General features: G+C 35.8%; 1 protein-coding gene across 1 annotated transcript in view; it reads left to right on the top strand.

Moving 5' to 3' along the window:
* Positions 1-27,304, top strand: part of CACNA2D3 (calcium voltage-gated channel auxiliary subunit alpha2delta 3) — a 456,710-nt gene that overhangs the window by 277,736 nt on the left and 151,670 nt on the right. The window contains exons 12-13 of the mRNA XM_074151549.1: positions 16,873-16,951; positions 24,046-24,179. Of these exons, the coding sequence (XP_074007650.1) occupies positions 16,873-16,951; positions 24,046-24,179 (213 nt within the window). The remainder of the gene's footprint in view (positions 1-16,872; positions 16,952-24,045; positions 24,180-27,304) is intronic.

The raw sequence follows: 27,304 nt of genomic DNA, 5'->3' as shown, positions 1-27,304 counted from the left end.
ATTATGTTACAATGTATGTAGGCTTACATGAAATGTATCTTACTGTTGGATGACATTCTAATTTACAGTGCTTATCAAATTAGCTAGGATAGCTAATGAGAAGTTAAAAGAAAACATCTCTTGTGGACATGGAGGGTTCCTACTTTACCACAGACCTTTCTAATGGTTTCAGGCCCAACAGTGAGCACAAAGTCTAGCTAAAGCTTTTTTCCATTTTTTTTTTTTCCATGGGTAGAGCTGAATAACCACCTCCTTTATCTTGCATTCATGTCAAGTATGTATTGCCATTTCTTTCAGCCACATGAACCAAGTTGTTGATATTTGCATTTATTTCAGTAATTTGCTGCTGTTGACCCACAATAAATCTGTGGTTCTTTCTAAAATCTAGATCTTTTTCTGGTGCTCTACTAACATGTTCCTCATCTTTTGTCAATGCATTAGAACTTTCCCTCCAAATTATGTACTTATTTGAACTGAATTTAATCCTGTTCTGTTCAGACTGTTCCTCTTGCTCAAAAATACTATTTTGAATTCTAATTCTGTATTCCAAAGTTCTTGGACTGACTTCCAACTTCATGTCATCTGAAAAATTTTTAAGTGGTCTCTTTAGTCAGTCATCTAAATCCTGAATCAAATGTTTAAATTGCACTCAAAACAGGCCAGATCATTCTCCCCTCCACCAAATTCTCTTCCTAATATGAAAATAACAAATACACTTTGAGAGGACAGCTGTCTGAAAAGTGCATTCACCTTATGTTCATTTCATTAGGCCAGTATTCCTTAGAGGTAGACAACATCGCTGAGCAGGTAACATGCTGTGGCTTATCTTTCTGTCAATCCCAATTGGAAGCTCTCATGGATGATATGCTGTCCAAGAGTCCTAGATTGGTGTGGATGACCATGTTTCTCTGAAACATACAGAATTTGACCAACATATCTTTCTTCTCCTCTTTTTCTCCTCTGCAGTACCAAAAGATGCTTGTTTAACAGAATGGCTCTTAAATTGATGTTGGCTATTTCTTTCTATGTTATTATGTTGTATATGCTTGTGTATTGATTGTTTAATCACTTTTGTTAGTGTCTTTCTGGGCAGTAAAAACTAGGAAATAATTCTACAGGTTGGTTTTTATCCCTTTTTCTTGGTTTTGAAAATAAAATTTAAAAATATCCCAAAATATTTTTCCCTTCTCTGGTCCTTGGCACTTCCTTGGCTGCCACAGAGCTTCAGAAATATTCACTAATCTTTTAAAGATTTTCTTGATTAGTTCCTTGAATACTCTATGGGAAATTTTGTCAGGGTTCATTGATTTAAATGCATCTTATTTATCTACCATTCTTTTCCAAATATGACCTCAGCTTCTAATCCCATAGTTAAAAATGCTTGTGTCATACTGACTGCTTAAGTTAAACTTTGTGGTGAAGGCTAAAATAAATAAGCCATTGATTACTTGAACCTTCTCTACATTATCTGCTGTTTTTTGTACACTTCCTGTTAGAGTTGCATAAAAACTTTCTTATGGCTTGGACCTCATATATACTTACGGAATAAAGCAAATCTTTTTGACTGTGTGAATTTGACACTGGATTTTAATGCTAGATCTAAGTGTCCTTTGGCCAAGTATTCCTGATTAGTAAAGAGAAACTTAATTGGCCCCTATTATTTCAATGGCTCCGTAACTGGCATGGTAATTTTTAAGTCAGTTGGATTACAATCATGTTTCATAAAACATTTTAAAAATGTGGTCTATGAATTATAGCATCATGAATTTATTTAGAAGACAGTTAACTCTTATGGAAGAGAATTCCTATACTATTTAGCATTTTAAAGATAATACCTGGTATCCTCAATTTCATGCAGAAATGAGTTGGCAAACTGTCTAGGTTAAGGAACAAAAATGTAATAGTCTCTTTTTGGTCTGACGCTACATCTAGCGTGAATCTGTGTGAATCTTCTGCAAGTATCATTTTCAGAAATTCTGCTGTCAAGAAGATGATGCTTATTGTCACACTGCATACGTTTGGAGAGCAGGCAATGGAGTTAAATTTTCTGTATTTTTCCCAAGTAGAGTTGCCTTTCTGGCATGTGAACTGTACTATTTAATTTTATTACTCTGAATTTCCCAGTTCTGAAAAAAAAAAAAAAAAAAATCAGAAATTTTCCAAGGTTAGAAAAATTAGAAGAAATAAATCATAAGGTGAAAAGGCCATGCTTTTACATCTAGCCTATAAATGATGCTGCAAATTTTTGTGACCTGTTTTAATGAAAGGGTTAAACAAAGTATTATACACTGTTTGCTGTCTTTAGGCATTTGTTCTGTATCCATGGGCTTATTTTAATGTAAATAGGCACCTCAACAGCTGTGTCCCCTTAAGCACATTTTATTTAGCAGCTGGGTTATACACGTCACTTGGCAGCCATGGATTTTCAATTTTTCCCTGTGCCAAGGGGGCAGCTGGAATAATTTGAGTGCTCATTAATTTGGGAGAAATATGAGCTGTGTAAGTCAGACAACATGAGTCTTCTGTATGGTGTTGTACAAGGATAAGCGGATCAGGGTAGAAGCAATTTGCCCTGTCCCAAGGGGGCCTTCGTTTTTTAATAAGCTGGTTATGAAAATTCTATTTCTTTGCAGTTTGAAGAGTCTAATTAGAGCCTGTAATTTCTCTCATATAACTGTAGTGGATGAAGGTTAACGTTAGGCCTCCAGAGTCTTTTCACATTCATTTACAGACTTAAATCAGGTAATAGTTTGTAGCTAATTAGAACAGTGTATTAAATATTTAGTTTGACTTGACTTAACTGTGGGAACACATGGATGGTGTAGGGCTACAAAAATGATAAAGTAGACCTAAATTTAATTTTTAATCAAAGATAAACTTAATGGCTGTATAGTAATTTTAATATTGACTGGTAACTATGACAGTCTGAGCAGCAATTGCCTTCACTTGGTTGAAATGTCAAGATAAAGGAATATGATGTCTATTTAATGTCATTGCTGTAACACTTTGATGGTTCAAACAATTCATGGTGTATATACACAGTGTCTGAAGGATTAAATATTTTTCAGGATAGCAGGCAGTTTTTATGTAAAATCTCATTTATCTTTCTATCCATTAACTCAGCATTTTCAGAAGATTTTGTTTAAGAAATTGTAGTGCTTGTAATCATAGGAAGTATGATATAAACACCCATTCCTACCAGAGTTTGCAAAAAAGTGGGTCAGATTTTCCATCAGAGAAGTATCTGCATTTGCAGTTTTTGCTTTAGCTGATTTTTGGTTTCAATGAATTAATATGGTAATCTTAAAATTCCATGCGCAACCTTCTTTCCTGTTCTTGGAAATAAAGCCTTCAGTTTTATTCTATTATGCTTATAATTTTCAAAATTCTTTGTGTTCTGTGGGTAGAACTCACTAGAGTTTTCTGTGCTTCGTTATAAAACTCTTCCTGTTGCTGGTTAGATTTCTAGAGCTTGAGCATTTCACCGCTGAAGGTAAGTATAAAAACTAACATAAAATTCAGTTGTACAGAACTGAACATAGGCTTACAAAGTTGAGTTCAGCACCACATTGACTGTTACTGAAATTGATTGTTTCAAAGTGCAGGCAGGGGTTTACATCTCCTTGTAGTAAAGGAAAGCTTGCTCAAGTCAAGTCTGCATGAAAAAAGACAGGTAGACAATATCCTGAGTCATGAAATACAGAAGCTCACTTCAGTACAGTTCTGGAAAGCTTCCATGAAACAGATCATACTTTATTCAACCAGACATTTTTAGTAATGCCTCTCAGTCGGAGCAGGAGTAGCTATAGTTCAAATTTTTTCTGATTTTGTTAGACTAATTTTTTTTTCCTCATTGTGCAAAATTTATTCTATCGAACAATTCTGTTGATTAAATATATAGTATTCAGTAATGCTAGTTTCCTATTCTATATAAAATGGCATTGCACAGATGTAGCTGGGTGGACCTACCAGAAAGCCCAAAAGGACCTTACATCTGATATCTTTTCCAATTATCCTTCTCCAGTTTGATGTCTACCAAATCATTTTGCCTTTGGTAACAGAATGTAGTGCTCAGACAACAATTACATTCTGTTAGATTTTTAGCTGGTGAAATTTTTAAAGACTTTTTACAAGTTTGTAGAACTGATTCTTATTTCCAGTGAGGACTGTGCACGCTAATTTGTTTGACTGTCAGTTCTTTGGTACTATTGTCTGTTTTCTCGTATGTTAATGACCTTGTAGTTTAGACTGGAGTCTCAACTGCTCTTCTTCCTAACCTTTCCCACAGTTTCAGTGAGCTGATTTCTTACCTCATAAACCGAGTACAACTCTCCTTTGTCTTGCCTGAAGGCTCACTTATGTCCTCAGCAATTGGTCCTGTTAGCAATGAAGTCCCCTGTTCATTTATGAACAAGATTGTGGATCTAAAACTGGAGTAATAACAGTACTTCAAAGTGAAAAGGGAAGAATGCTGCTAAAGGGAAGAGGTGAACTAATAATTGAGACAAAAAAAAAAAAAAGGAAAAATATACTATTTGACAGAAAAAAAAGACAAAAAAGTGTCTGTAACCTCAAAATAGTCAAACTTTTCTGGCTATAAGCTTGTTCAGACCTCAGATTCTTGGCTTGTGATCTGTACCTTTAATCTCAAGTTTCCTCTACAGCATTTTTTGGATGCTAGAAACTCCATTACAGATTGGTAGACAATCAGTGATAAAACTTCTAAATATCACCTTATTTTGTTACACTGCTTTCCCAGTTGCCAATTTTTATAAAATGGTTTATGACTGCAATAATCCCCTCAAAATCAGCTGTTATGGGAGATAATAGCCGGTTGTCAGAGCATTAACCACCCTTGACTTCACTTTGGGCCATTACGTAACAAAAGAATGAACTGGTGGTAAGGTTGCCAGGTGTATTAAATTATATAATGAATTATAGAGATTCTGTAGTGGGGATTAGTGTCCAAAAGAGACTAGTGGAGATTGCCAAACCCATTATCTGATAGGACTGCAGGCTGGACAAAATCCCAAGGGTGAAAGGCCGGTGCTTTATCCATTATGTCATCCTCTAATCTGTGTCTGCACCATGCACAGTGAAGTATTCTGCAAATGAGTTACCATTGTTCTATGTTACATCCTGGAACTACGTAATAGCAGAAATGGAGACATTGGCAGTATTTGGTTACTTAGAATTTAGTCTGATTTTGATCTTTCCTCATGGATTCTTGCAAAAAATATTAGTTGATATACAAGAAAGTTAATTAGGCTAGGAGCAGAAATTGTATGAGCCTGCTTTTTCCACAGAAGCTTCAGTTAGATCCAAGAAAGTTAGTTATGTCACGGTTTCTGCTCATATCTCTTCCCCTCCTCTCAATTCAGACAAATTAATTTGTTTAGGCTGCTATTTTGCATTTAAAGAAGGAAATATCTGTTCTATGTTTCAGCAAATCCACCAGCATTGTGAAGAATGGCAATAATAGGTATAGTTGAATTATCCTTAAGTAGCTCATTTAGGCTTGGCTGTTAATGGTTTGTAATGACTGATCTGGAATCTTGCATATCAGGACTGGAAACAAAAATTTCTTTAGCTTTTCAGATGAGAGCACAGAACTTGTTCCTAACTCCAATAAATAGTATCATATTTCACTTTGAAATAGTAATATTGTAATGATAGAAAACTGATGTCAGGTAATTTGTGAAAGTTATAAAAGTGTGAGTTCAAATTTTTGTCTCCTTTTATGCCCCGTATAGTTGACATCATTGTACCATGGCTGGCTTTACCAGTGGAAGGATATAAAAAGTAGAATAAATAAAATTTTCTAAAACTTGGTAAAATATTTCAAAAACAGTTCTTCAGTAGAGGTGTGTAGTATATACATGATATTCGGAGGTGCTCTATAAATATTTTATTGGCACTCTATAGATCTATCTGAAATATTTTTAACACAACCCATTGATCTCAAAGTAATTTGTAAAGGTGGGAGAAATCTTGTGTTTAAAGAAGTTACAGTGAAGATAACAAGTTGGTTTTGGTAATCTCTTCTCCCCATCCCTCCCCACCCCCAAGTATTCATAAGTTTTGGAAAAGGTTTCTCTGGGATGTAATTTTCTAGACATAGTCTCAGCCAAAAAGTTTATTCTCAAAATTTGTGAAAATTTTCTTTGCAGAATTTACTGTTAAGTAAACTGCTAAGAAGAATTTAGTGCATTCAAGATATAAACGGTGGTATTACACTTTGTACATTTATTGGTTGCTTATTTAACATCATTAATATATGCTGCAGGCTAAGCAAGAAAGATAAGCTAGAAAGTATTAGATGCTTCTTAGACATATTTTGTGGAGTTTTGGGTTTTTTTGCTGTTAAATGCCAAATCTTAAATGGTTATTTAATACAACCTATTTGTTCTGCCAAATCTTATATATAATTCTTTAGTGATAAGCTCTTTCTGTGCTATTTGAAGCTCTTCTGTGAGCAAACTGGTCTTGCTCAGTTTTCTGTGACCAATGATGCAGGATGTATAAAGCAGCTAGAATTTGTGTCCCATGTAAAAGGCCTGGAACGTCTTGTTCTTTCAGAACCACGTCAACTATCAAACTCCTTCAGGGAAGCAATAAGCTTTGTGCTAATATGGTGTTGGACACTTCCTCATCACCTGCTCTGTCCTTGCACGGTGTAAAAATGGCATAATGATGTCTTCCTTTGCTAACAATATTCCTAATGTATTGGGTGAATATTGACAGTGGGAAATTATTCTTCATAAATCATGAGTTGCACTATATTTTTCTCTAAATCAACAATAGATATCAACACATTTTCAGTGCTAGAAGAAATATCCTGACTTGATGTCTCATGTAAAATATGTAGCTTGTTTGACTTTTCTAGAGGTGACCCCTACATGTAGAGGGTGTATCTAGAAGTGCTCCTCGCAGGCGAGTGTGACACAGAAGTGCTGTCCCCTGATGCTGCTGGATTAACTGCAGCATCAATTTCCTTTTTTTCCTGCCCATATTTTCTAAGGTAGGTGTTGGGGATGTGGATGTTTGGGAAAGCAAAGCTCAGCTGATTGATCGTCCCCAGACAGATGAAGCGTTTTTTCTTTGTTACTATTTTTCCTTACAACATCTTTTTTTCTAGTTAAATAGATCTACTAATTATTTGGGGTTTGTTTCCATTAACTGCCCCATCAGTATTTAGGATACGATGCACAGTGTCTTGGATACCACTATAATAGAAAGCACTGTTATAAAATTGTCTGGGTACAGTGTGCAATTGCAGGAAGGTGAAAACATGAGGAAATGTATAAATGCAAACTTTTCCAGAAGAGGTATTTTAAATACTACAGGAGAAAAAATAGCAATGAAGAAGCTTTTACTGAGTAACTAACGTTTAAAGATTCAATTTCATGAGGTAATGTCTTCAATTTCATGGCTTCCTTGCACTAAGTGTGGTGTAAATTGAGTCTTTCAGCACCTTATAGGGTAAAGGTCTCTACTAGGGTAGAAAATATAGGGGAATAGTGCTATCTTGCTTTGTATCACAGAGCTTTGTAGCCCTCATCAGTAGAATTTTGTGTGCTCCTTTAAAGCATTGTCTTAATGGAACTTCCTGCTAACTTATCAGTGCAAATAGATCCTTAACACATTTTTTTTTCACCACTTCATGATAAAAAGAGAACTAAAACTAAAAAAGCTGCTAAGACATTCGGGGATGAGGTGAAGTTTCTAGAGTGACCTTGTACTTCTACTACTCTTTTCCCATGCCTATTCAGTGCCATGTATGTTACGCTCTTTGCAACAACCAGATACACTGGAGTACACTTGGAATTTGTGTATTATTTTTGGATTACTTTGTGTGTGTATAGCTTAAAGTTAGAAGCTATAACACATCTCAAAAACTGATACATTTTACAAACGCAACATTTTTCCCTTTTCAGATTTGGAAAGGTTACTTGTGGCACCTGTGGCACATTCAGATTTTTTGAATGTGATCTTACTGGTTTGATGAAGGATCCAGTATGACTCTCAAAAACTATGACTGCATCCAGACTATTCCTCAAGGAAATTATGGCAGGGTAATGCCATCTCCTTAAGATAGGGATTAGCTGCAGCATTGATTTCCGCTTTTCCCATTGGTGCCTTCTGAGGTAGAACTGTACAAAAGGATGCTGGAGAGAGAAGAATAGGAGGATGAGATTATGTAAGGAGGAGTGATATTAAAGACCAATCTGGACGTGGCAACAGGCACAGTGTAATGTTGGGAGGAAGCCACAGAAATGTAAATAAAACCTCAAGCTTTTTCTAAATCTGGAAGTAAGTTTAGGTTACTTAATTTTGGAGTTTGAGCCTAAAAAAGATATCAGAAAATTACAAAACAGCAGGACGCCAAGGAAGAGAATCCAGTTATTGAGTCTGAAAAGATGAAGAGTTTATAAGTTTATCCTGGGTAACTCATTTTAAGAATATTTCCACTATAACAAAGTGTAAGAAGAAATGGAGCATGAAAGATTCATAATCAACGGGAAGAGAAGCTAGTTTGAAAAGACAAGTAATTTACAACATAAAACTGAAATAGTGAAAGGATAGAATCAGAAGTTAACCCTGGCAAATCGAAATATGATATAATTGCCAATTCTGCCACCAAAAATTACAGCTTGTAAAGTTAACTTTTGCCTTTTTTTTTTCCCCCATTTTATTTTTTTACCTCTTGTTAGATTTTGAAAGAATGGGCAACCTCCCTAATGTGACTTTTTCTGAGTAGAAAAATGGATCTGCCTGTAAAGGATGCATATGAGAATTTAAAAATTAACATTTTTCTTTTCACCTTAAGCTCTGTTAAGTTTCCCTGTATTCTTCCCATGTGGTCTCTTAGTCATTTTCAGAGTAAACCAGAATTTTGCTTTTTGTCAGCCACAGACTTTGAGAATGTAGTTCAGGGGGTGTATTTAGAGGAGTGCCACCAGCTCTTAATGAAAATTATTAACCACTCTGCTCTGCTTTTAATCACAGATAAACAAACACTTCAATTAATTTTTTTTATACTAACCTGTGTAAATGTTCAGTGACTTTCAGATAATACATGAATATGTTTAGGCAGAGTAGTAAAAGAAATGTCAATACCAAAATGAGTTGTCTTTTTCCTGGATGCCCATCTTCAGTGTTCAGGTGACAGCATGCAGCGCAGGTTAAAATAAGTTAAAGGAGACCAGTGATTTTTCTTTTTGAAAAGTTCTATTAATAAAGTGCAAGAGACCTAAATAAATGGCAGCCTTTTTAATTATTAGGTTCACAAAATTCAGAGATCAATTAGAGAATTGCTTTTGTGAATGTTGAATTACTGCATGTAAATCTAATTGAGACCAGCTCTGGTCTCCTCTGCTCCTGCTGTCATTTTCTTAGCTGTTGATCAAATGAAAATCAAAGTGCTTTGATCAGTGCACCACAGAGACTGTTGCAAAGACCAGAATGTTAAAGTATTTGTGGGGTCTTTGGATAGGGTAATACCGAAGTGGGGAATCAAGCATCTTGAACAGGTTGGTCACATGCTGTTTAGATGATACAGGTCCTTGCATCAGTGTCTGCAGCTGTATTGGGTGAGATGCTCTGAACTGCTCTTCTGCTGAATGTTGATTTTCAGCTGGCCTGTGGTTCTATATCACTAGTCCAGCACAGAGATGATTCATTGCTACTTATTAAGTTATGTACAAAACATTCTGTAACTATCTTAAGTATGTTCAAAAAACTCTCCTATGTGACTGTTCCTCAGGTTTTCTATTATGATACTATGCAAGTATCTTTTCTCTATACAGTATGGTCAATTCTACAGCAGGAATTTCCTGAGAAAGTCTCTGGGATGACCAGATTCTCCAAGTAGCTAATTAACAGTCTGAAGTATACAAATAATGCCTATCAGGTGGTCTAGCCATAGCATGAGTTGCCTGGAAAAACCTTGAGGACTGTGCCAAATTCCCACTTTGAGAGCTCCTGTAATAATTAAGCCAATTCTTTGTGGTGAGGCTACTTAGGAGTTCAAGCAATCACTTAGTCTCACATTTATCCATTGTTCCCAATCAGTCCATTCGCTCATGTAGGCAGAAACTAGCTGGGGCGTTCCTGGACCACCATAACTTATAACTCTGGGAACTTGAATTTCATCCCTATATACCACTTATAACTTAAATTCCATAGCTCTTGCCACAGGATTATTTTTATTTCTTGCTGAGCCAGAAAGGAAAGACTATTTTGCTGAAGGTGTCCATGAAATAGTTTGCAGCTGCAAACAGAGGTCTGCACTGTCAGCTGCAAGCAGAAGTCTCATTTTCCCTCCCACGCTGTATTTCAAGTTTCTGGAAATGCTATTTTACCACCTGTTTGGCATGAAGATGTGACTTCACAGTTCCAGTGTGTAGAATCTAGCAGATTGACTTGTCTTGCTTAACATAGATAGAAGAAGGTCCCTATTCTCTTTGCTATGCTGCTAGTTAAATGAAGTTTCAGAGGTGAGGACAGTTCGGGGACTGCAGATTAGTCCATGCATAATGGATGAAACTGTTAAGTGGATATTTCAGATGAAGTGGTTAGCACTGAAATAGCTGTCATTTAAATCATCATTCCTAGGTTTCCTCACTAATGGTTGAGTGTACGCATCTCTGAGATTTTGTATAAGCTGTCTGTCCAGAGTTTAAAGGTTCAAACTTTAGAATATTCCTCAGCTGTAAAAGCAAGAAACTTGTTAACAGTACTCTTATTTTCCAGAATTTGAGGGGATGCAACAAAGAGTAGAGAGCAAACCACCTGTGTAATCCAAACCATGATCTGTGCCTAGGTAAGGCAAGACAAGTGTAAAACAGACTGGAAAACCAGAGAGAAAGCAAGTTAAAAATAATAAGATATGCAGTTAAATATCTGCTGTTGATTTAAGTATTTTACTCAGTGTAAGATTTGTGTTCAGTTTTGTCTGAACAACTGAGCTTGGTCATTCAATGCCTTAATAATATTTAATTCTGCTTTGTATATGGGAATGGTTACCAACACAACTTGTGATAACTGTTGATGTGTGGTGCTGCCTCTCACTGGCTCACTATGGGCTAGTGGTTTGGACCAGAATCCCTAGTCTTGTACATAGAAGCTGACCTTTATAAAATGCACCATTGAAATTAGTCTGTTACTGAATATGAATATGATTCTATAGTTCAGAATCATTTGAGCTTACGCAGCAATCTCTTAGTAAGAATAGTAACTGAATGGAGTGCTCTTTCCCAGACGTGATCCTTCTAGGTCAGGAATGAGGCATAATAACAAGGTAATATATGGGAGGCTGCTACAGCTGCTGTTTTAAAGATAATTAAAATATATCAATCTCAAGTGGTATTCTTTGCTATTCAACACCTACTTTAGGAAAATATGAAGTGAGAAAGTCACAAGCTCTATTAAAGATTCTAATTCCACTGTCCTTTCAGTTTCTGTAATGTGACTCTGGAGCTTTTACTCCATTTGCTGTGAACATTGTCTTAAAAAAGTTTATGGCACATCTGTAGGAGCTACATTCTGTGAAGGAATAGCAAGTATAGTTTCAAAGATGAAAGGTTTTGCGCTTGGAGTAAGCTTTGCTTTGCATTCAGTGATAACATCTACAATTTTCAGTTTTGTGGACAGGATATAACAATTCAAAACTAGTGCTTCTGCCTGAGAATATTTCCTTTCTCCACACCTAACAGTTCATGTTAAGCCTTAATATGGCTGATATAATATTTTACAGGTCAGACATTGAAAATATTTTGATTCAGGTATCCCTCTCAAACTTCTTACAAAGCTTTCAAAATTATCCAGAACTGAAGGGTTCTCTTTCTGTCATATGTTTTTTTGCTCGAGAGGTACTTATAGCCTCTGATGCAGATTCCATCTCAGATAAAAATGATCTCTTGATTCAGTCACAGCCCTTGGATATTGAAAGGTGTTTTTCTCATTTGGCTTATACTCAGTTAGCCAGAGCATATGTAGACTATGTAAATGTTGTTACTGGATCTTCTGGGAATGGCGCAAACTACTTTGAATTTATTCAGTCTGCCATGACTAAAATGTTCTCTTCATATGGATTCAAAAGAATTTTTCGTGTCCTAACAGTAACAGTGTTGTACCATAAGATACCGATATAGCTGTATCAGTATGTATATAGTGTATATACTTATTAAAGCTCATAATTTCTATTGTATTATTTTCTTTAAGGTCAAATACAAATCACAGAAAGAGACACACTTGATCCGTCCTAATCTATTATAAATTATAGAGATTTCAGTCATATGCCTCAGTACTATATATATTTATCAAATAAACATTTCATGCAATCAGAGCAGAACTGCTCAGATACACTTTCCATTCAGTTGCTTCCGACATACAAAGAAGAAAATTTGGTGGTTGCTATTAACAGTTTTTACTTAACAGCATTTATCTTGCATGGTATTTGACAATATGGATGGATGTTAAATCTGGTACCTATTGTCTAGTCAATTTGCAATGATAATTTCAGTGGTAGCTGTAATGTAGTGTGTCCTGTTTTGCAGCGTGTCCTGTTTTGCAGCATACACAGCCCATCACTGCATAGGTCTTACCCATGCACCAAAGCTGGAGTAATTTGGATCTATCTGCTACTTGATGTAGTACTTCTATAATACATATTAGTTATATTTTTATGTAGATGCAGAAGATCGGTATATGACCACAGTAACTTTGTCCCCATTTAATTGGTATTATACCGTGGATGGTACCACCATATCTAGAATTATTACATAAAATACCTGACCAGAAGAGTAAAACTAGTACAAAAGAGGTATGTACATCCAAATTTCTTTTGAAAAATGGGATTTAGAATGTAGACTTATCCAGGCAAGTTTCAATTCTAATCATTTATTACCTAAGCCATTTCTGTGATCTCTGAAAGCAGATAATAACTGTTTTGTAAAATTACTTCTACAGTGAATGGTTAGGCACTCATGAGTGTTTCCCACTGCAAGCTTACAGTAAATTAAGTTTACACTGGTGGGTTCAATGAACTGATCAAATGAAACTTTTAGAAGTAGAGCTATAATCAGAATTGTTTGCCATCAGAGCTGATTTTTGAGGATTTTTCTCAGTATTCAGAATGGAGTATTAAACAATATTCATAAAACCTATTAATGTTTTTTTAAGGTCAATGTAAAAGAAAAACCTCAATGTTATCAGTGACATTATTTTTAACTTAAATACCTTCCTGTGACCTTACATGGTAATTTTCTTATTAAGCCACTATGAATAAGTCATTATTCTATTAAGTAATGAGCAGAATACAAATGGTATTTTAAAATTATTGTTTACCTTACATTTCATACTTCATGTTGACACTGGTAAACATCATTTATATAACATACACAGTGAAAAGTACATAGAGAAAAATACACAACCCATTGAGAAAGGGAAGGAAAGCAGCATTTAATAAACTGATCACTCATCTTCAGTGCTAGCTTTCTATAGCTTTTATTTTATTTTTTCAAGTAATGCCAAAGAATTAGCAGTATTTTTTATGATGTTTAAAATATTTTTCTAGCAAAACTGCAGATGCCAAGTAAACTATATCCATAAAATGTACTCGGAGAAAAATAGTTAAAATCCATGCAACAGTGTCACAGAGGAAGCCCGTTCCTCATGATGATCTATGATACCAATTTGTTGAAATTTTATTTTTTGTAGGTTTAATGCAGTTTGTTTGCTGCCTAGGCCTATTATCATGCTTATCACTCATCCTTTTAGATAAGGCTGGTCTCCTTTTATTAGGAACACAGTGTAGTTTGATTCTTTATAGATTAAAGCAGATCATTAAATATAAATCTCTCAGATGTATTCAGTCTCATCATAGGCTATATTTGAGCATCATTTTCAGAAAGATAAACTATGACAGTGATTTATGCTGTATTTTGATGGTATAATTCTCACTGTGCCCTTCCACGTGTGTTTAGAGAATAAAGATTTTCTTTATTAATGCTTTTGGTAGCCATCAACGAAGCACAAGTACCATTTTTTTGTTTAATGTTGTGTTCTTTAGAGTCTTAGAGTAGGATTATGCATACTGTTTGATTGAAACTAATTAACAACACTACACAATCAGTGTGTATACTTTTTGAATGGTACAAATAATGATTGAGTTCTATGTACATTTTATGTTTGAAAGACAGAAAAGTTCTGTGATTGAAATCTGATCTCTAGGCATGATAATAATGCAAAGCATCATGTATGCCTAGAAACAGGATCTGGCCATTAAGAAAATGGACAAAAAGGCAGTGAGGCAATATAGTATCACAACCGACTGTAAAGAGAGAAACTTTCAAAGACGTTTTAAAACTTTTTCTGTGAAAAAAAAACCTATGGCAATTTAATGTAAAGTTGATATTTTCTGCAAGTAATTTGTCTCACTGTGAATGAGAAAAAAAGTGCTAATTGTAAAAACTATGAGAAATTTAATTCTATGATTTTTTCATTAATTGCAACTGAATTAAATCAGAGGTCTTGATAAATTTCTCACACCATGACATTTCTTTTTGTATAATTAGCTTTCTGTGTAATTTCAGTGTGTCTATTTCGTGAATGTGAGATCCAATTAGCTGTTGAATAAAATGATCTGGAGTGTATTTTGTTGTGTACAGCCTTTTAGTAATTATAATAGAGTTTCTGTAGAAAGTTTGGATAATGATGATTAAGTAAACTGATAAAAAGATAAAAGGATCTGATGTGGGGTTTAGTTGCAATTTTAGTGTTACAAAATGGAGTTCATAATTTTCTTTCTCGTACATAATGATAGCATCATGTTAGCAGCTACAAATTGTTGATTTCCAGTCCTCACTTACTCTATTTGTTTTATCTTCAAAATACACAAAACGGAGAAGAAGTTATTCTATTAGAAAATCAGTGACATTTTGAATCTTTTGTATAAAATATTGCTAATTTCGTAGAATCATTTAGGTTTGAAGGGACCTCTGAAGATCATCTTGTCCAACGTCCTGCTCAGAGCATGTGAAGTTAGATGAGGCTGCTCAGGAACTTGTCTGGTCAGATTTTTAATATGTCCCAGGAGGCAGGTTCTGCAGCATCTCTGGGCAATGTTTTCTAATATTTTTTCACCCTCATAATAAAAATGTTTTTCCTTATATTGAATCAGAATTGTTTAGGACTTTTGTCCCTGGCTGTGTTGTCCTCTTAGAGTCCACCTTCAAGAAGAATTTCTCTTCTCCTGTATCTCAGTGTCTGTCTTGTATGGGAGAATCCAAAACAGCTCAGTACTCCAGATGTGGTCTAACAATGGAATAGAGGGAAATAATCACCTTGTGTTCATCTTGCTAATATGGCCCAGTGTATACTTGGCCTCTTTTGCCTGATCATTAGGGAATGGGAAAAAGGTTGTGGAAGTTTAGGCACATGGAATGAGAGATGTAAGCTTTAGCGTGGGCAGAATACCAGCTCTAGCTGTAGCTGTCAGGTGCTTTTCCCAATAAGCTGGGAGCTTATATCAAGTGAGGCTCACTATGCTCCATCTTACCCAGGTATATCAAATGGTAGATGAGGAAGGTATGGAACTGTGTGAAATTTCTAGGTGGAATATGCTAGGATCCAGGATAGTGATTTCTTTGCTCAGCACACACGCGTGGGTGGGGTTACAGACCCAACCTGAACAGGGGCTGTGAGTGCCACGCAAACTTGTATTAGTGAGGCAGAGGAAGCTCTGGACAACACTTAACCTTTTCTATTCCCTGTTTATCTAGCTAAACCCCACAAAATTACCTTTGCTGTAGTTTCCCATGTATAGAATAAGAGTTGAGAGCAGAAGGTATGAGGTAGAAACTGCTGTCTACTGTGAGAACAAATTTACAGCTGTTTTCAAGGCTTGTAAAATAACACAACCCTGAACCTATCTCTATTTGATAAGAAAGAATTGAGAAAATGGTATAGTAAATAGAGAAACGTTTCACTGGAATTTTTCCTTTGCTTTTTAAATGTCAGCTCTCTGAAGCTGTTCAAAAATGCGGTTTTGGATATGAGTATTGTAACATGGAACTATGGAGTCCAGACAAACAAGTGTTATCGTTTAGCATCTATCAAGGCCTACCCCACATCCAGCATTTTCAAAGTATGCCCTACTTCTCTGCCAAGAAATGTTATCTGGGCAGAGTTTTAAGGAAAGCGGCAATTTTCTAGGATTTCTGGACTTTGTGTGTATGTCAGTGTGCACGCACATGCATAGACCAGCTGCACAGCTTTTTGCACAGATATTTCTGTCTGGGAAATGTGACAACCCTGCACATGATTCTGCAGGTTATCACTTGATAGCACAAGTGCCACCTGTGGATACCTGTCTCTAAGTTGGCAAAGATACTGTGTCATATGAACCTTGAAAACTGAGGGTAATTTGCTTGCCTGGTGTTTCAGATCCTTCTACATCTTCAGATAAATCTACAGAAGTATTTGCTAATTAAGTGCCTCTTCCTCCACCATAGCAATTTTCTGAATTCTTAAGTGCAGAGCAGATCAGTCTGAAACATGCAGTTTTGCCTTGTACCCCAATGGTTTTAGTTTATTCTCGCACTTTAACCATAACTTTAGTTAAATGTCAGATATTAAAAACATCCCAAGAGATCAGCCATTCTGTCACATAGAACAAAAGCCACATTTTGTCATGAAGACGTAACTGGCAGAGATTTTATTTTTTTTTTAACCTACTCTGCTGTTTAACCTGTAATACTTTCTTTAAAGGGGTTTATCCATATGAATTACACATCTGTATCTGAAGTTCCACTGTATAAGTTTTAAATATGGTATTAATGGACTTGGTCTTTTGCATTGTACTTACAGGTTCGAATTTTTACCTATCTGATTGGAAGAGAAGCTGCTTTTGCTGATAACCTGAAGTGGATGGCCTGTGCTAACAAAGGTTAGTTAACCTTCAACTGTGAAAACCTTGTTTTCAAAACCCTATTACTGAGCCTTCCTGCATATCTGACTCTTCTACAGATATGGAATCACTGACAACTAATCAGAGAGGGAGAGTTGTTTTTTCCCAGGAAAGGAGAAGACTTGCTTGCTTTGTAGTATACAATTTAAAAAGAAAAAAAAAAAAGCAATTTGAAATGTATTTTTTTATTAAAATATGTATGAAGCTTTTAAACTAGATGATTTTAAATTTTTGTTCAGAGAACAAACTTTTTTAGCTGTTATGACTCAATCAGAGTTAGTTTAGTTCCTAAGAACATTGGGTACAAGTCCTGTTGAGTTAGACATGGTATCTAAAACACCAGACATCCTGTCCCTTGAGGAACTGACAGTGTAATTGAAAAAACAGTTTTATATTCTTTAAGGAAGGAGTATTAAAACATGTAAGATACTGAAATGCTACAGTAAAAGGATTGACTAATATTAGTCACAATGATTCAGAAAAAAACCAACAAAACCCCTAACTAATCTTCAGGTTTTCCCTTTCCTTTCCTCTTGGGAAAAAAACAAAAGTTCTTTTTTTCCTTTGTGCCACATTACATTATGATGAATTGCATCAGGTGCTATCCATTTAGTCATTATTTCTTTAACTACTGTTATGTCCAGCTGATGGAAATTACTCAGTTTGAAGTCTTGTCTTAATCAGCTAATATTACACCATAATTTAGTTTAAATAATAGTATAAGAATCCTTTGAAGCATCTTTTTGAAGACAATTTAATCAGCAAAATCTTTTAGCTTTTTAGCTCAGCTCTACAGATTCATAAAGATCTAAGTACAGCAACTCAGAAATTAGGACCAGGCAATAGAGACTGCCTTAGTAGATCATCTGGTCCACGTCTTCCTTATTCCCAGAGGGGAAAAATTGGTCACCTTTGTCATTCTTCAGGACTACTTTGTTCTTTTCAGAGCCATGTTGCTTTGAGTCAGAATCTTACTCATATGAATCAACTAAACAGTTTAATGACTGTTTCTTCTATGATTTTTTTCTCTCAATTTAATAGTTGCAATACCTGTTCTCTGATAGCTTACAATGCAAAAATCTTCTACCTCTAATCAGTAATCAAATACTTTTTCATCGCTTGAAAATCACAATTGGAAACAGCATAAGTCATTATGTCAGACAGTATGGATTTAGTTCTTTTTTTCTTACAGTTTTCAGCTACAGCTTGTCCATTTTCTTTTAGTGAAATGAAGGATTACAGCACAACAGATGAGGGGTGTAGTAAAGCAGGTCTAAAGATCGGCTGAATGGCTGGACTGCAGTTTACTGCTTGCATGGGTGGGCCAAAGTATGTTGTTGTCACTGAGGGTCAATGACCCTAAAATCAATTTTCCTTGCAGTGATTTTCCACTTGGAAGCACAACGTAGATGAAGGCTGTTTGCAGGGTTTCCAGCTGACTGGACTGTGGACAGCAGTCCTTCCCTTCAAAATGGGTCACAGGGGTAATTCATACCACCTTGCAAAACTTCTTTAGCTTCTGGATTGTGATGTTGAAACCTTGAAAAACCCCAAGCGTGTTTTTCTGTTACATTTTTATGTGTAAGCAGGGCATATCTAGAGGGAGTTGGCTTAATGAAGCAAAACACCAAACCATTTTAAATACATTAAAACATTCAAGAACCCCAAAATCCCTCTAGAGTGGGTTGTGAAATTTGCAGTGATTTACTTTGCTGTATCATAAGCACATAAAGGAAAAGAATAAAGATCTACTAAGATCCTGAAGTGAACAAAGGTAAAAGTTTCTAGTGCTCAGAGTGCATGTGCCAGATTTTAAAGTAAGCAGGCACTACCTTTCTGTCAGCAGTCACTTCCAGCAGAAAGCTGGAAAGATAAAGATGGGAGTTAATGTGTTACTAAGGAAACAACCAGGATTAAACGTTTGGTTTTTTTCCTAGTTAAATTCTCTATTGCATTAGTAACATGACAGTGTCTGTTTTAACTATTATTATTTTTTAAAATTTTTATTACGGATCATCACTGTGGTTGGCATATTGTAAAATGGACAAAGGAGAGGATTCATCAGTACAAAGGAGCAGAGGCTGAGAAAGCAATGTAGAGAAAAATGCTTTGCATCTCGGAGGTCTGATAGCAGCTCTCCTCTCTAACTGCCAGCAGAGGACAGATCAGCCCTGAGGCAAGTTGTGCCCCAGCTGTAGCAGTTTATAGACTATTGTATTAGCAGAGGAGAGCTGCATACAGGAAGCCCCAGTCACATCCATTCCCATTATTATCATGACCCCAGCACCTCCTGCACTGTGGGCTCTTGGGGGGGGTGGCAGGCAGCCAGTTACAGACACTGTTCACCTGCTTGAGAGGCCTCTTAGGTGGGGGGGCAGGGGGTGTCTCCATGGGAGTTTTACAGCTGCAGTGAAACAATGAATTCCCTCCTTAGTCACTATGCAAAGAGGATTTTTTAATTCTGTTATTTTATTAGTTGCAAGAACATTGCATCTATTTTGCATGCTGTCCAGAAAACGAAAAGTACTGCAATCCATGTAAAATTCCATTTGAGGCATTTTTGAAAAGTTATGAGTCAAATGGTGGACATTTTAGAGAAAAACAAGCCATCAAAAACATTGCAAGGACTGTGTAATATGGAAAGTCAGCCCACTTGCAGACCATAAGTGTCTGTCACATTATTATACATATCTCATGCTTGTCATTAGAAAATCTTACCCATTTCCTTCATTAATTTTTTCCTGATGGGGAGGAAAAATAGTAGCGCTTGACTGTAAGGGGCTCTAAGGTGGCATAATTCACACACCAGGGAGCTGAGAAGCAGGTGTTAGAGTGCAAAAATTTAAGCATGGGTTTGCTGCTATTGCTTGTGTGGCCTTAGCAGCTGTGCTCAGGAACTTCGGAGCATATCTTTATCTGATGGTCAAACCTTGGTATAGGAAGAGTAAGGTTTTTAAATCCATGGGGTACCTCTGATCTCTAGACACGAGAGAGAAATTTAGTAGTGTAGGAAGCTAATTCTTGTGAGGTTTGGCATTTGTTACACATAGCTACAAATTCATGATGAATGAATAAAAAAGTCTAAAAATACAGTGAAAATGAACTATGAATATTACCTAATGCTGTCCCTAGCTATAATATAGTAACTTTTGATAGAGTTTTCCCATTAGGAGAAGATTGAAAAATAAATATTAGAACAAGTATTAAAAATATGGGAAATACTATTCACGTAGCTTTTGCAAATTCTTTCACTTTGTTGCCAAGAAAGCTAAAACTTAAGGAAAACAACTTTTTATAGAAACCAAGTAAATAGATGAACTGTAAATTCACAGAAGATAGGTAATTGTTACATGAGTTATGAAAGCTGTAAAATCATTGTAGATTTTTCTAATGTGAACTATTAAAAAACATATTTATAAGGAGATTAAACAGAAAAATCTTCAATGCAAGAAAGGAACTCTTCCTAAAAATTACAAATGAAACCCACCCCTGACATCACATTATAAAAAACCTAGAGACAATCCATATGGTTGTGTCTTATGACACCATCTTCGTCTAAGTCTTGTCTTTTGCATATCTTTAGCAGCAACTTTTACATTTCACTAAACTCAGTTATTTGAAGCAACCTGATTAAAAGGAATAAAGTCTCTAACACGCTCTTTTTTTCACCTTTTCATCTATTGCAGCCTGATATATGAATAAATCTGTGAAATATAGATATGATTAAAATAGGATTTTTTCACACCCTTTTTCTTCCACTTGCTAACCTTGACGTTTTTAGCTGTCATAGTGATTGGGCCGGGAGCTCTGCATGGCTAGCCTGCAACTATGCGTGTGCCAGTGTACATGTGCTGATTTACCATCTGGCTATTTCCAAATAGAATGCTCAATGTCACTTCTTCCAATCTTGGAATAGACACAAATTTTCAGTTGTCTTTGAGACCTTTATTTCTTTGCTAAATTTGTATGACATTGATTCAGACTTACTTGTTATCTCTTTTAGTCTTAGGAAATTAGGCTAAAAATGGTTTTCTCTATTGTGCAGTTTGGAGATATGGTTTGCAAGTAGGACAAGAAGAAATACATACTTTGTCTGTAGCATGCTGCCTGGAGAGTTCTGTATAAGTTGTGGTGTGACAGCATGTGTTCTCAGAAATACTACAAAGAGAAATACCTAACATAATACACATCCATATCAAAAATAACTACAAGTGGTTAAGTAGGTGTCTCTACTCATGTGGGCTGTACGTGGTCCAAATGGGTCTCTTCTAAATGAAGGAAAAGAAAAAAAAAATAATTCAGCCTTATCAGTGTCTTGTAACATGTATAAATCTGTATGGCACAACACTGAAGTCTTTCACATTGAGTTCTGTTTTCTGTTTCTTTTTTTTTTTTTTTTTTTTTTTTTTTTTTTCCGAGTAACCTAGCTAAATTATTTCTCTTGAAAAACTGACATAAAAACATTTCAGGAGGCAATCAGAATGCATGCTTTTTTTACAGCAAGGTATTCTTTATCTCAAAGGTAATTTATAGGCTGTGATTAAATAATTTTCCAAGCGTAGACATCAAGGAGCTTCTTAAAGGAGTCATTAAGTGAATCTTTAAGGTTTTGATTTTAATGGAGTAGGACATTAAAAAGTGTTAACTAATTGTGACTTCAACCTGTATGGGTAAGAAAATACTGCTTGATTAAAGATGACCTTTCTATCACCTTAAATACAATACAAATTTTTTCAGGCAGTTAATTTCCTCTGAGTTTTCAAGCTTTATTTTATATGCTCATATATGTGTTTAGGTGCAGATGTTGTCCTTTTGTTCACTGTACACTACTCAGTGCTCCAACTGTAATTTTTGCTCATTGTTATAAGAGAAATGCAAACTTGTCCTAAAACTTGTCCACAGGGACAACTGAAAGTATGTGTTTGGTAAAAGGAGAGATGAACGTATGTGGAGGTCCCCTACTTTAAATTTCCTACAGAGAAATCAGCAGGGTGCTCTTTCCTTCTAGTGTCTTAGTCCTCACTTGTAGCCACTGCACACTAGTCTAAGATGGAGGAGGAAAAGCAAAAGGCTGATTAGTCTATTTGTGCTTTTGTTGAATTTTTCTGAATTTCTGCGTGGCCTGTGCTTTTGAGTATGTAACTCGAAACATGAACAGTTCTGAATATGGCTTCTGGATATTGATTCTCTTTTAAGCTTTCTGAAATGAGACATACCAAAATTCAGGCACTATGACCTGCTTTAGGAAAATGTAGCTCGTCACCTGTAAAACGAGTGATCTGCACAGTTCTAAAGTACTTTGAACCCTTGATTGAAAACATTATAAATCAGTGTGTATACATACATACATACATGTATATGTATCACTTATGAGATTGTGTGTGTGGGTAGCTCATATTGGCAAATAATCATATTTTGACAATTTATTGACATTTACACAAAATTAAAAGGACCAGACAGTGAAGTGTCCATTATTACTCACAGGAGGGAGAAACCCATACTTTGACTTGGGAGAGTCAGCATCCCAAATTGGAGCAGGCGGCATTTCAGAAAGAGTAATGTACACATTGCTTTTTCCTATAAGTGTTCCAAGCCAATAATTCACGAAAGTACACTATAATTTATTTTTTTTTTACCATATAGATAGAATTCCACTTTCTCAAGTACAGATTTCCTAATTAAACTTCCTTCAATCATTTTACTGGAAAAGCTTTCAGAACCTTAGACAAAAAATAGCCGTATTTTGAAGCAGGAGTTAAACCTTGATAGCATATGTAGTAGTGAGTTAACATTCTCATGCAATACTGGACTTAATAGGAAAAAAAAAATGAAATCAATAAAATTCCTTAAGCAGAATATTGAATATTTTAACAGTATGTATACTATACTAGGAATATTTGAGATCATAGTATAATAAAATGTTTTGCAAGAAACCTCCCACCACCTCTACTTTTTCTTATTAAGTTGAAAATATGCTTTAAGCTACTACTATGGCTCATTTCATTTTATAGATCTCTGCTATATACTCTGCTCTTACACTGTGTCTTAATTCATACGTAGGTGAAATGTATGTACATAGAAACATCAATTTTGTACTGCATGAATTATTAGCAGGTGTATTGAATCAGACTACAGAGCACCCTTGCAACACAGCTCAAAAGTTCTTTGGAGCTGCTGTGTTTTCTGCTGAAGTTTAATATTCCAACTCCGCAGAAGTTGTGTGTGATCTTGTCAAAAGACTAAAATTGTGCAAGGCCTCTTTCATGAAAATTCCATATTGGTCTTTTCTCATTAAAGAAAAGGAAAGTATAGGAAGGGGAAGTGATGCATTTAAATAAGGCCTGATGAAACTCTAGCCTTGAAATTTGTCAGTCCTTCGTCACCCTGGCATGATGTGGGTCCAGATGCCAAGTTTGACATCTTAGCATTGAAAAGGAAATGGTGACAGCTCAAATAGCTGTGGCCTCTGCTGTTCTCAATGCTGTCAGGTTGTAGGAGATGTTTTAAAGGATTAACAAAGCTGTGAACACTAAGCCAAGCAATTCTAGTTTTAATCTGCATTTTCTGTTACCTGTCATTTGTAAATAACATATTGCTGTTATCTGATGTTTAGTCACATTCTGTAAGGATGGGCATTTTAGGGTATATGCATCTACTCTTTTTACTGTAGTTCTAATCCTCTAATGTTTCTTGAAACTGGACAAGACATTGTTGGACAAAGTTAATACCGGTTTTAACTTTTAAAGCATGCAGCATTTAAAAACACCTAAACTTCTTTACCATTAAACAAAAAAATTTTTCTGGAAACAGAGAATTTAGGACAGGCAGTGCAGTGGTTCATAACAATATTGGGAACCCAATCCTTCAAGATTGGCAGAAGTTTTGCAGACTTCTGTTTTTACCAGTTATTACTGTTTGAGACTGCTTCTTCTGAAACATTACTTTTTTGCATTTCTTCTTTGGAAATAAACAATCAGAAAACATAACAGACATAAATCACATCATACTCCTTGTTGCAATCTTCCTTAATTTGTTTTGTCTAGTTTATAACTTGGAATTGTGTGTTTTTGCAGGGTTTTTTACTCAGATCTCTACCTTAGCTGATGTTCAAGAGAATGTCATGGAATATCTCCATGTTCTTAGCCGACCAAAGGTTATTGACCAAGAGCATGACGTAGTATGGACTGAAGCATATATTGACAGCACTGTAAGTCTGCATGATAAACATTTAATATAGGCTTACTGCATATAATCAGGAATTAGGAGCAAAAGTGTTGTGGTAGAGACACTAGTTGTGCATCTGATTTCTGTTGATGGAATGTGCCAATTCAATGTAAGAATAGGGACTTGATATCTTTATGTTACAAGTAAATAATTCAAGATTACTGAACTTTAGGAGATATTTTTATGATGTAAATTACATAGAAAATAATGAAACAAACATGAGTAACAACATAATTTTAAAATTTGTGATCTCCAAATGTACATTTATTAATCAAAAATGGGCACTGAACAGAAATTTATTATCTTGGTAACCATTTTTTCTATATATTTTAAAACGTGTGGGAATATATCCATATAAAAGCATAGACTGACAAGAATCAATATTTTTATTATATGAAGGTGGATCAACATCTAGGGGACAACTGTGATGTATTGGGGAACTAAAATGAGAAGATTCTCCTATTAAAGTGGTTTGAATAGGTGATATACAAACAAAATTGTAATAAATGTCCAATTTTAATTTTATACCCTTGTGAAACGTTAGAGTTGAAGCAGAACTTTCTCTTATGCAATGACTGAGCACTCATGATCCTTCTGTATCATTTGTCGTAAATCATCAGATTTGCAGACAAAGGTTGTTCATTTTTGGGGTTGGTGTGAAACAGCGTTTTATGTACTTTCTTTTTCTTATGTTTATTTTGATCCAATTAAAATATTTTGGTTTGTGTATTATCTGTAGAACAAGAGTTTGTAGCAAATATCTGTTATTTAGTACAAGTGATGCCAAGTATTCAGTACAGTGAATAGAAGATCACAGATGACTAGTGGCAAAGCTTGCTTTTTGTTTAAATTTTTACTCTCATGAAGATGGGGCAAGGAAGGAGAGTCTCATCAGCTTCCTTTTTATATTTGGGGGGTTTTGTTTGTTTGGTTGGTTTTTTGTTTGCTTTGAGTCTGTGATGCTTCTAGAAGGTTTAGTTTTAAATCAACATAAAAATATTCTAGGAAAAAAATCCACCCTGGGAATAGAATTTTGCTTCATTTTCACAGTTGCTTAGGTCTTTTCTATTCTTCAGTTGTGGCCAGGGATGATGTAAAATAAATACTAAAACTGCAGTTATGAAGGAGAAACAAAACATTGCTTGGAAACATTACTTTGGAGCAAATTTACTTATCTCTGTTTCCTTTTTTTAAAGAACATGAATCCAGCCTCCCCTTCATTTTCTTTCTTTTGTTGAAAACTAAGGATGAGATGAAGAGAAACTACCTGTTATCGCTGTCATTTCAGGGCATCCCATGAAATGGGGAGATAACTAGGAAAACCTAGTTCGTATTCACTTCTTGATTTATATGCTTGAAGTAATGAGTTTGTGTGTACGTTGAAGGTAGTTTATGTATTTGCTAGAGAGAGTAGCAGGAAGAGATCCATGTAAGCGATGTTTTTGTGCAACTCTGCTCCTTGTCCTTTGCCTATGAATCTTGCATTGAAAGTGCTGCAAACAAAATCTTCCTCCTTTCTCAACACCAAGTCCTCCCCTTAACCTACCAATAAGGCACAAAATCCTGTTTCAGAATTAATGTTACACTTTACTATCTCTTTGGTCTACCAATCTCTGGTTCCTCAATCATTGCAGGGATTCAGTGATTTTCTCATAGGCTATGGAAAGGCTAAGGGAAATGAACAACTTAATGTTGTGTGAAATACTAAGTGAATACAGCAGGGGTGAGTAAATGCAAGTGAATTTAAGAACACTAGAGGGAGCGTAGAGAAGGAATCTTGAGAAAACAGGAAAATAAAAAACAATGGAGCCGCTACATTCTTGAATAAAGGAACTGTTTAAATCTGAACAAAATCTGTTTTACTGCAATCAAAATAAAATACTTCCAGGTTCTTCTCTTTCTCTTCTTTTCTCGATCTCTTTAATAAAGCTAATTAATGTCACTACACACACACATATATATGTATATATATACACATGTATATACACACATACTCCTATACATACTTACATGCACACACATATTTTTTAGTGTCTGAAAACTCCGCTCAGGACACTAATGGGTTGGGTGCTATAAGAAAAGATTTAAAAATAGAATACCGTGGTCTGTTTAGTTGCAAACTCCCTTTCTTCTCCCTCCTCCCTTCAAAAAACCTTATAGACAAAGGAACAGGATAAATTAGGGTCGTCAAGTGCAAAACTTTGGAAACATCAATGAAGGAAACCTTTTAACAAACCAGATGTGCTTATGCCTTGACTAAAGCTGCCTGAGGGCTATTTTCCGGGACAGATTCCCTGGCCACCACTAGTGTCTTGGCATTGGAAGTGCCATCTAAATGATCCTCTCAATCCCATAACTTGTTGATTTTCAGACCATTTGTATCCCTGCTCCTCTGTGGCTACCCCTTGGACCTTGCCAGGTTAGAAATGGTAGTGTATTTCCAGACAGCTTAACTGTTCTTATCATCCAGCTGTGTCTCGACAGCCACGGCTAGATTCTCAGGGCTGTAATCAGTGTCACTGTGCCCTAACAGCATGGAGTGTACTTCCCCATTCCCTTCTCACCAAGTATCAGAGCTAATTGGCCAGCTGTTCTGCTTCTGAACAAACACCATTAGGCTGGAACATACTAGGATCCAGACAGAAAGAAGCCGGACAGGAACAGTCTTAGGATACAAAACATTTCCCCTGATGCCCCAGACTGTTTTTGTCCAGGACAAAGTAATCTGTAAAAGCCAGAAGTTAGGTCATTTAAGTGTTTGATACCATTTAGGAATATTCCCAGGACAATTTTGCTACTAAAACAAGGCATCTAATTCTTACATCTGTTCACCTTTCCTGTAAGAGGATGTCTGCAAAATGTTCATACAGCTGCCTCTTCAGCCTAGCTTTGACACTCTGAGGTGCTTCACTTATGTTAGAAAAAAGTACAGCATTTGTAGAACTGGAAATCCCTGGCAAGATATGCAGCAAATGTAACATGGAGGAACCTGGGTGTATGTCAGGTGTGTGTTGCCTTTGACACTGTTACGCTTACATCTCTGATAGTTGAAGGGATTATAAAATAACTGACACTAGGTCTCTCTGGGTGACTCCTTGCTTGGCAGGC

Source organism: Numenius arquata, chromosome 8 (genome assembly GCF_964106895.1).
Source record: "Numenius arquata chromosome 8, bNumArq3.hap1.1, whole genome shotgun sequence".
Classification (NCBI taxonomy): domain Eukaryota; kingdom Metazoa; phylum Chordata; class Aves; order Charadriiformes; family Scolopacidae; genus Numenius; species Numenius arquata.
This window is presented reverse-complemented; position numbering and strand designations above follow the sequence as displayed.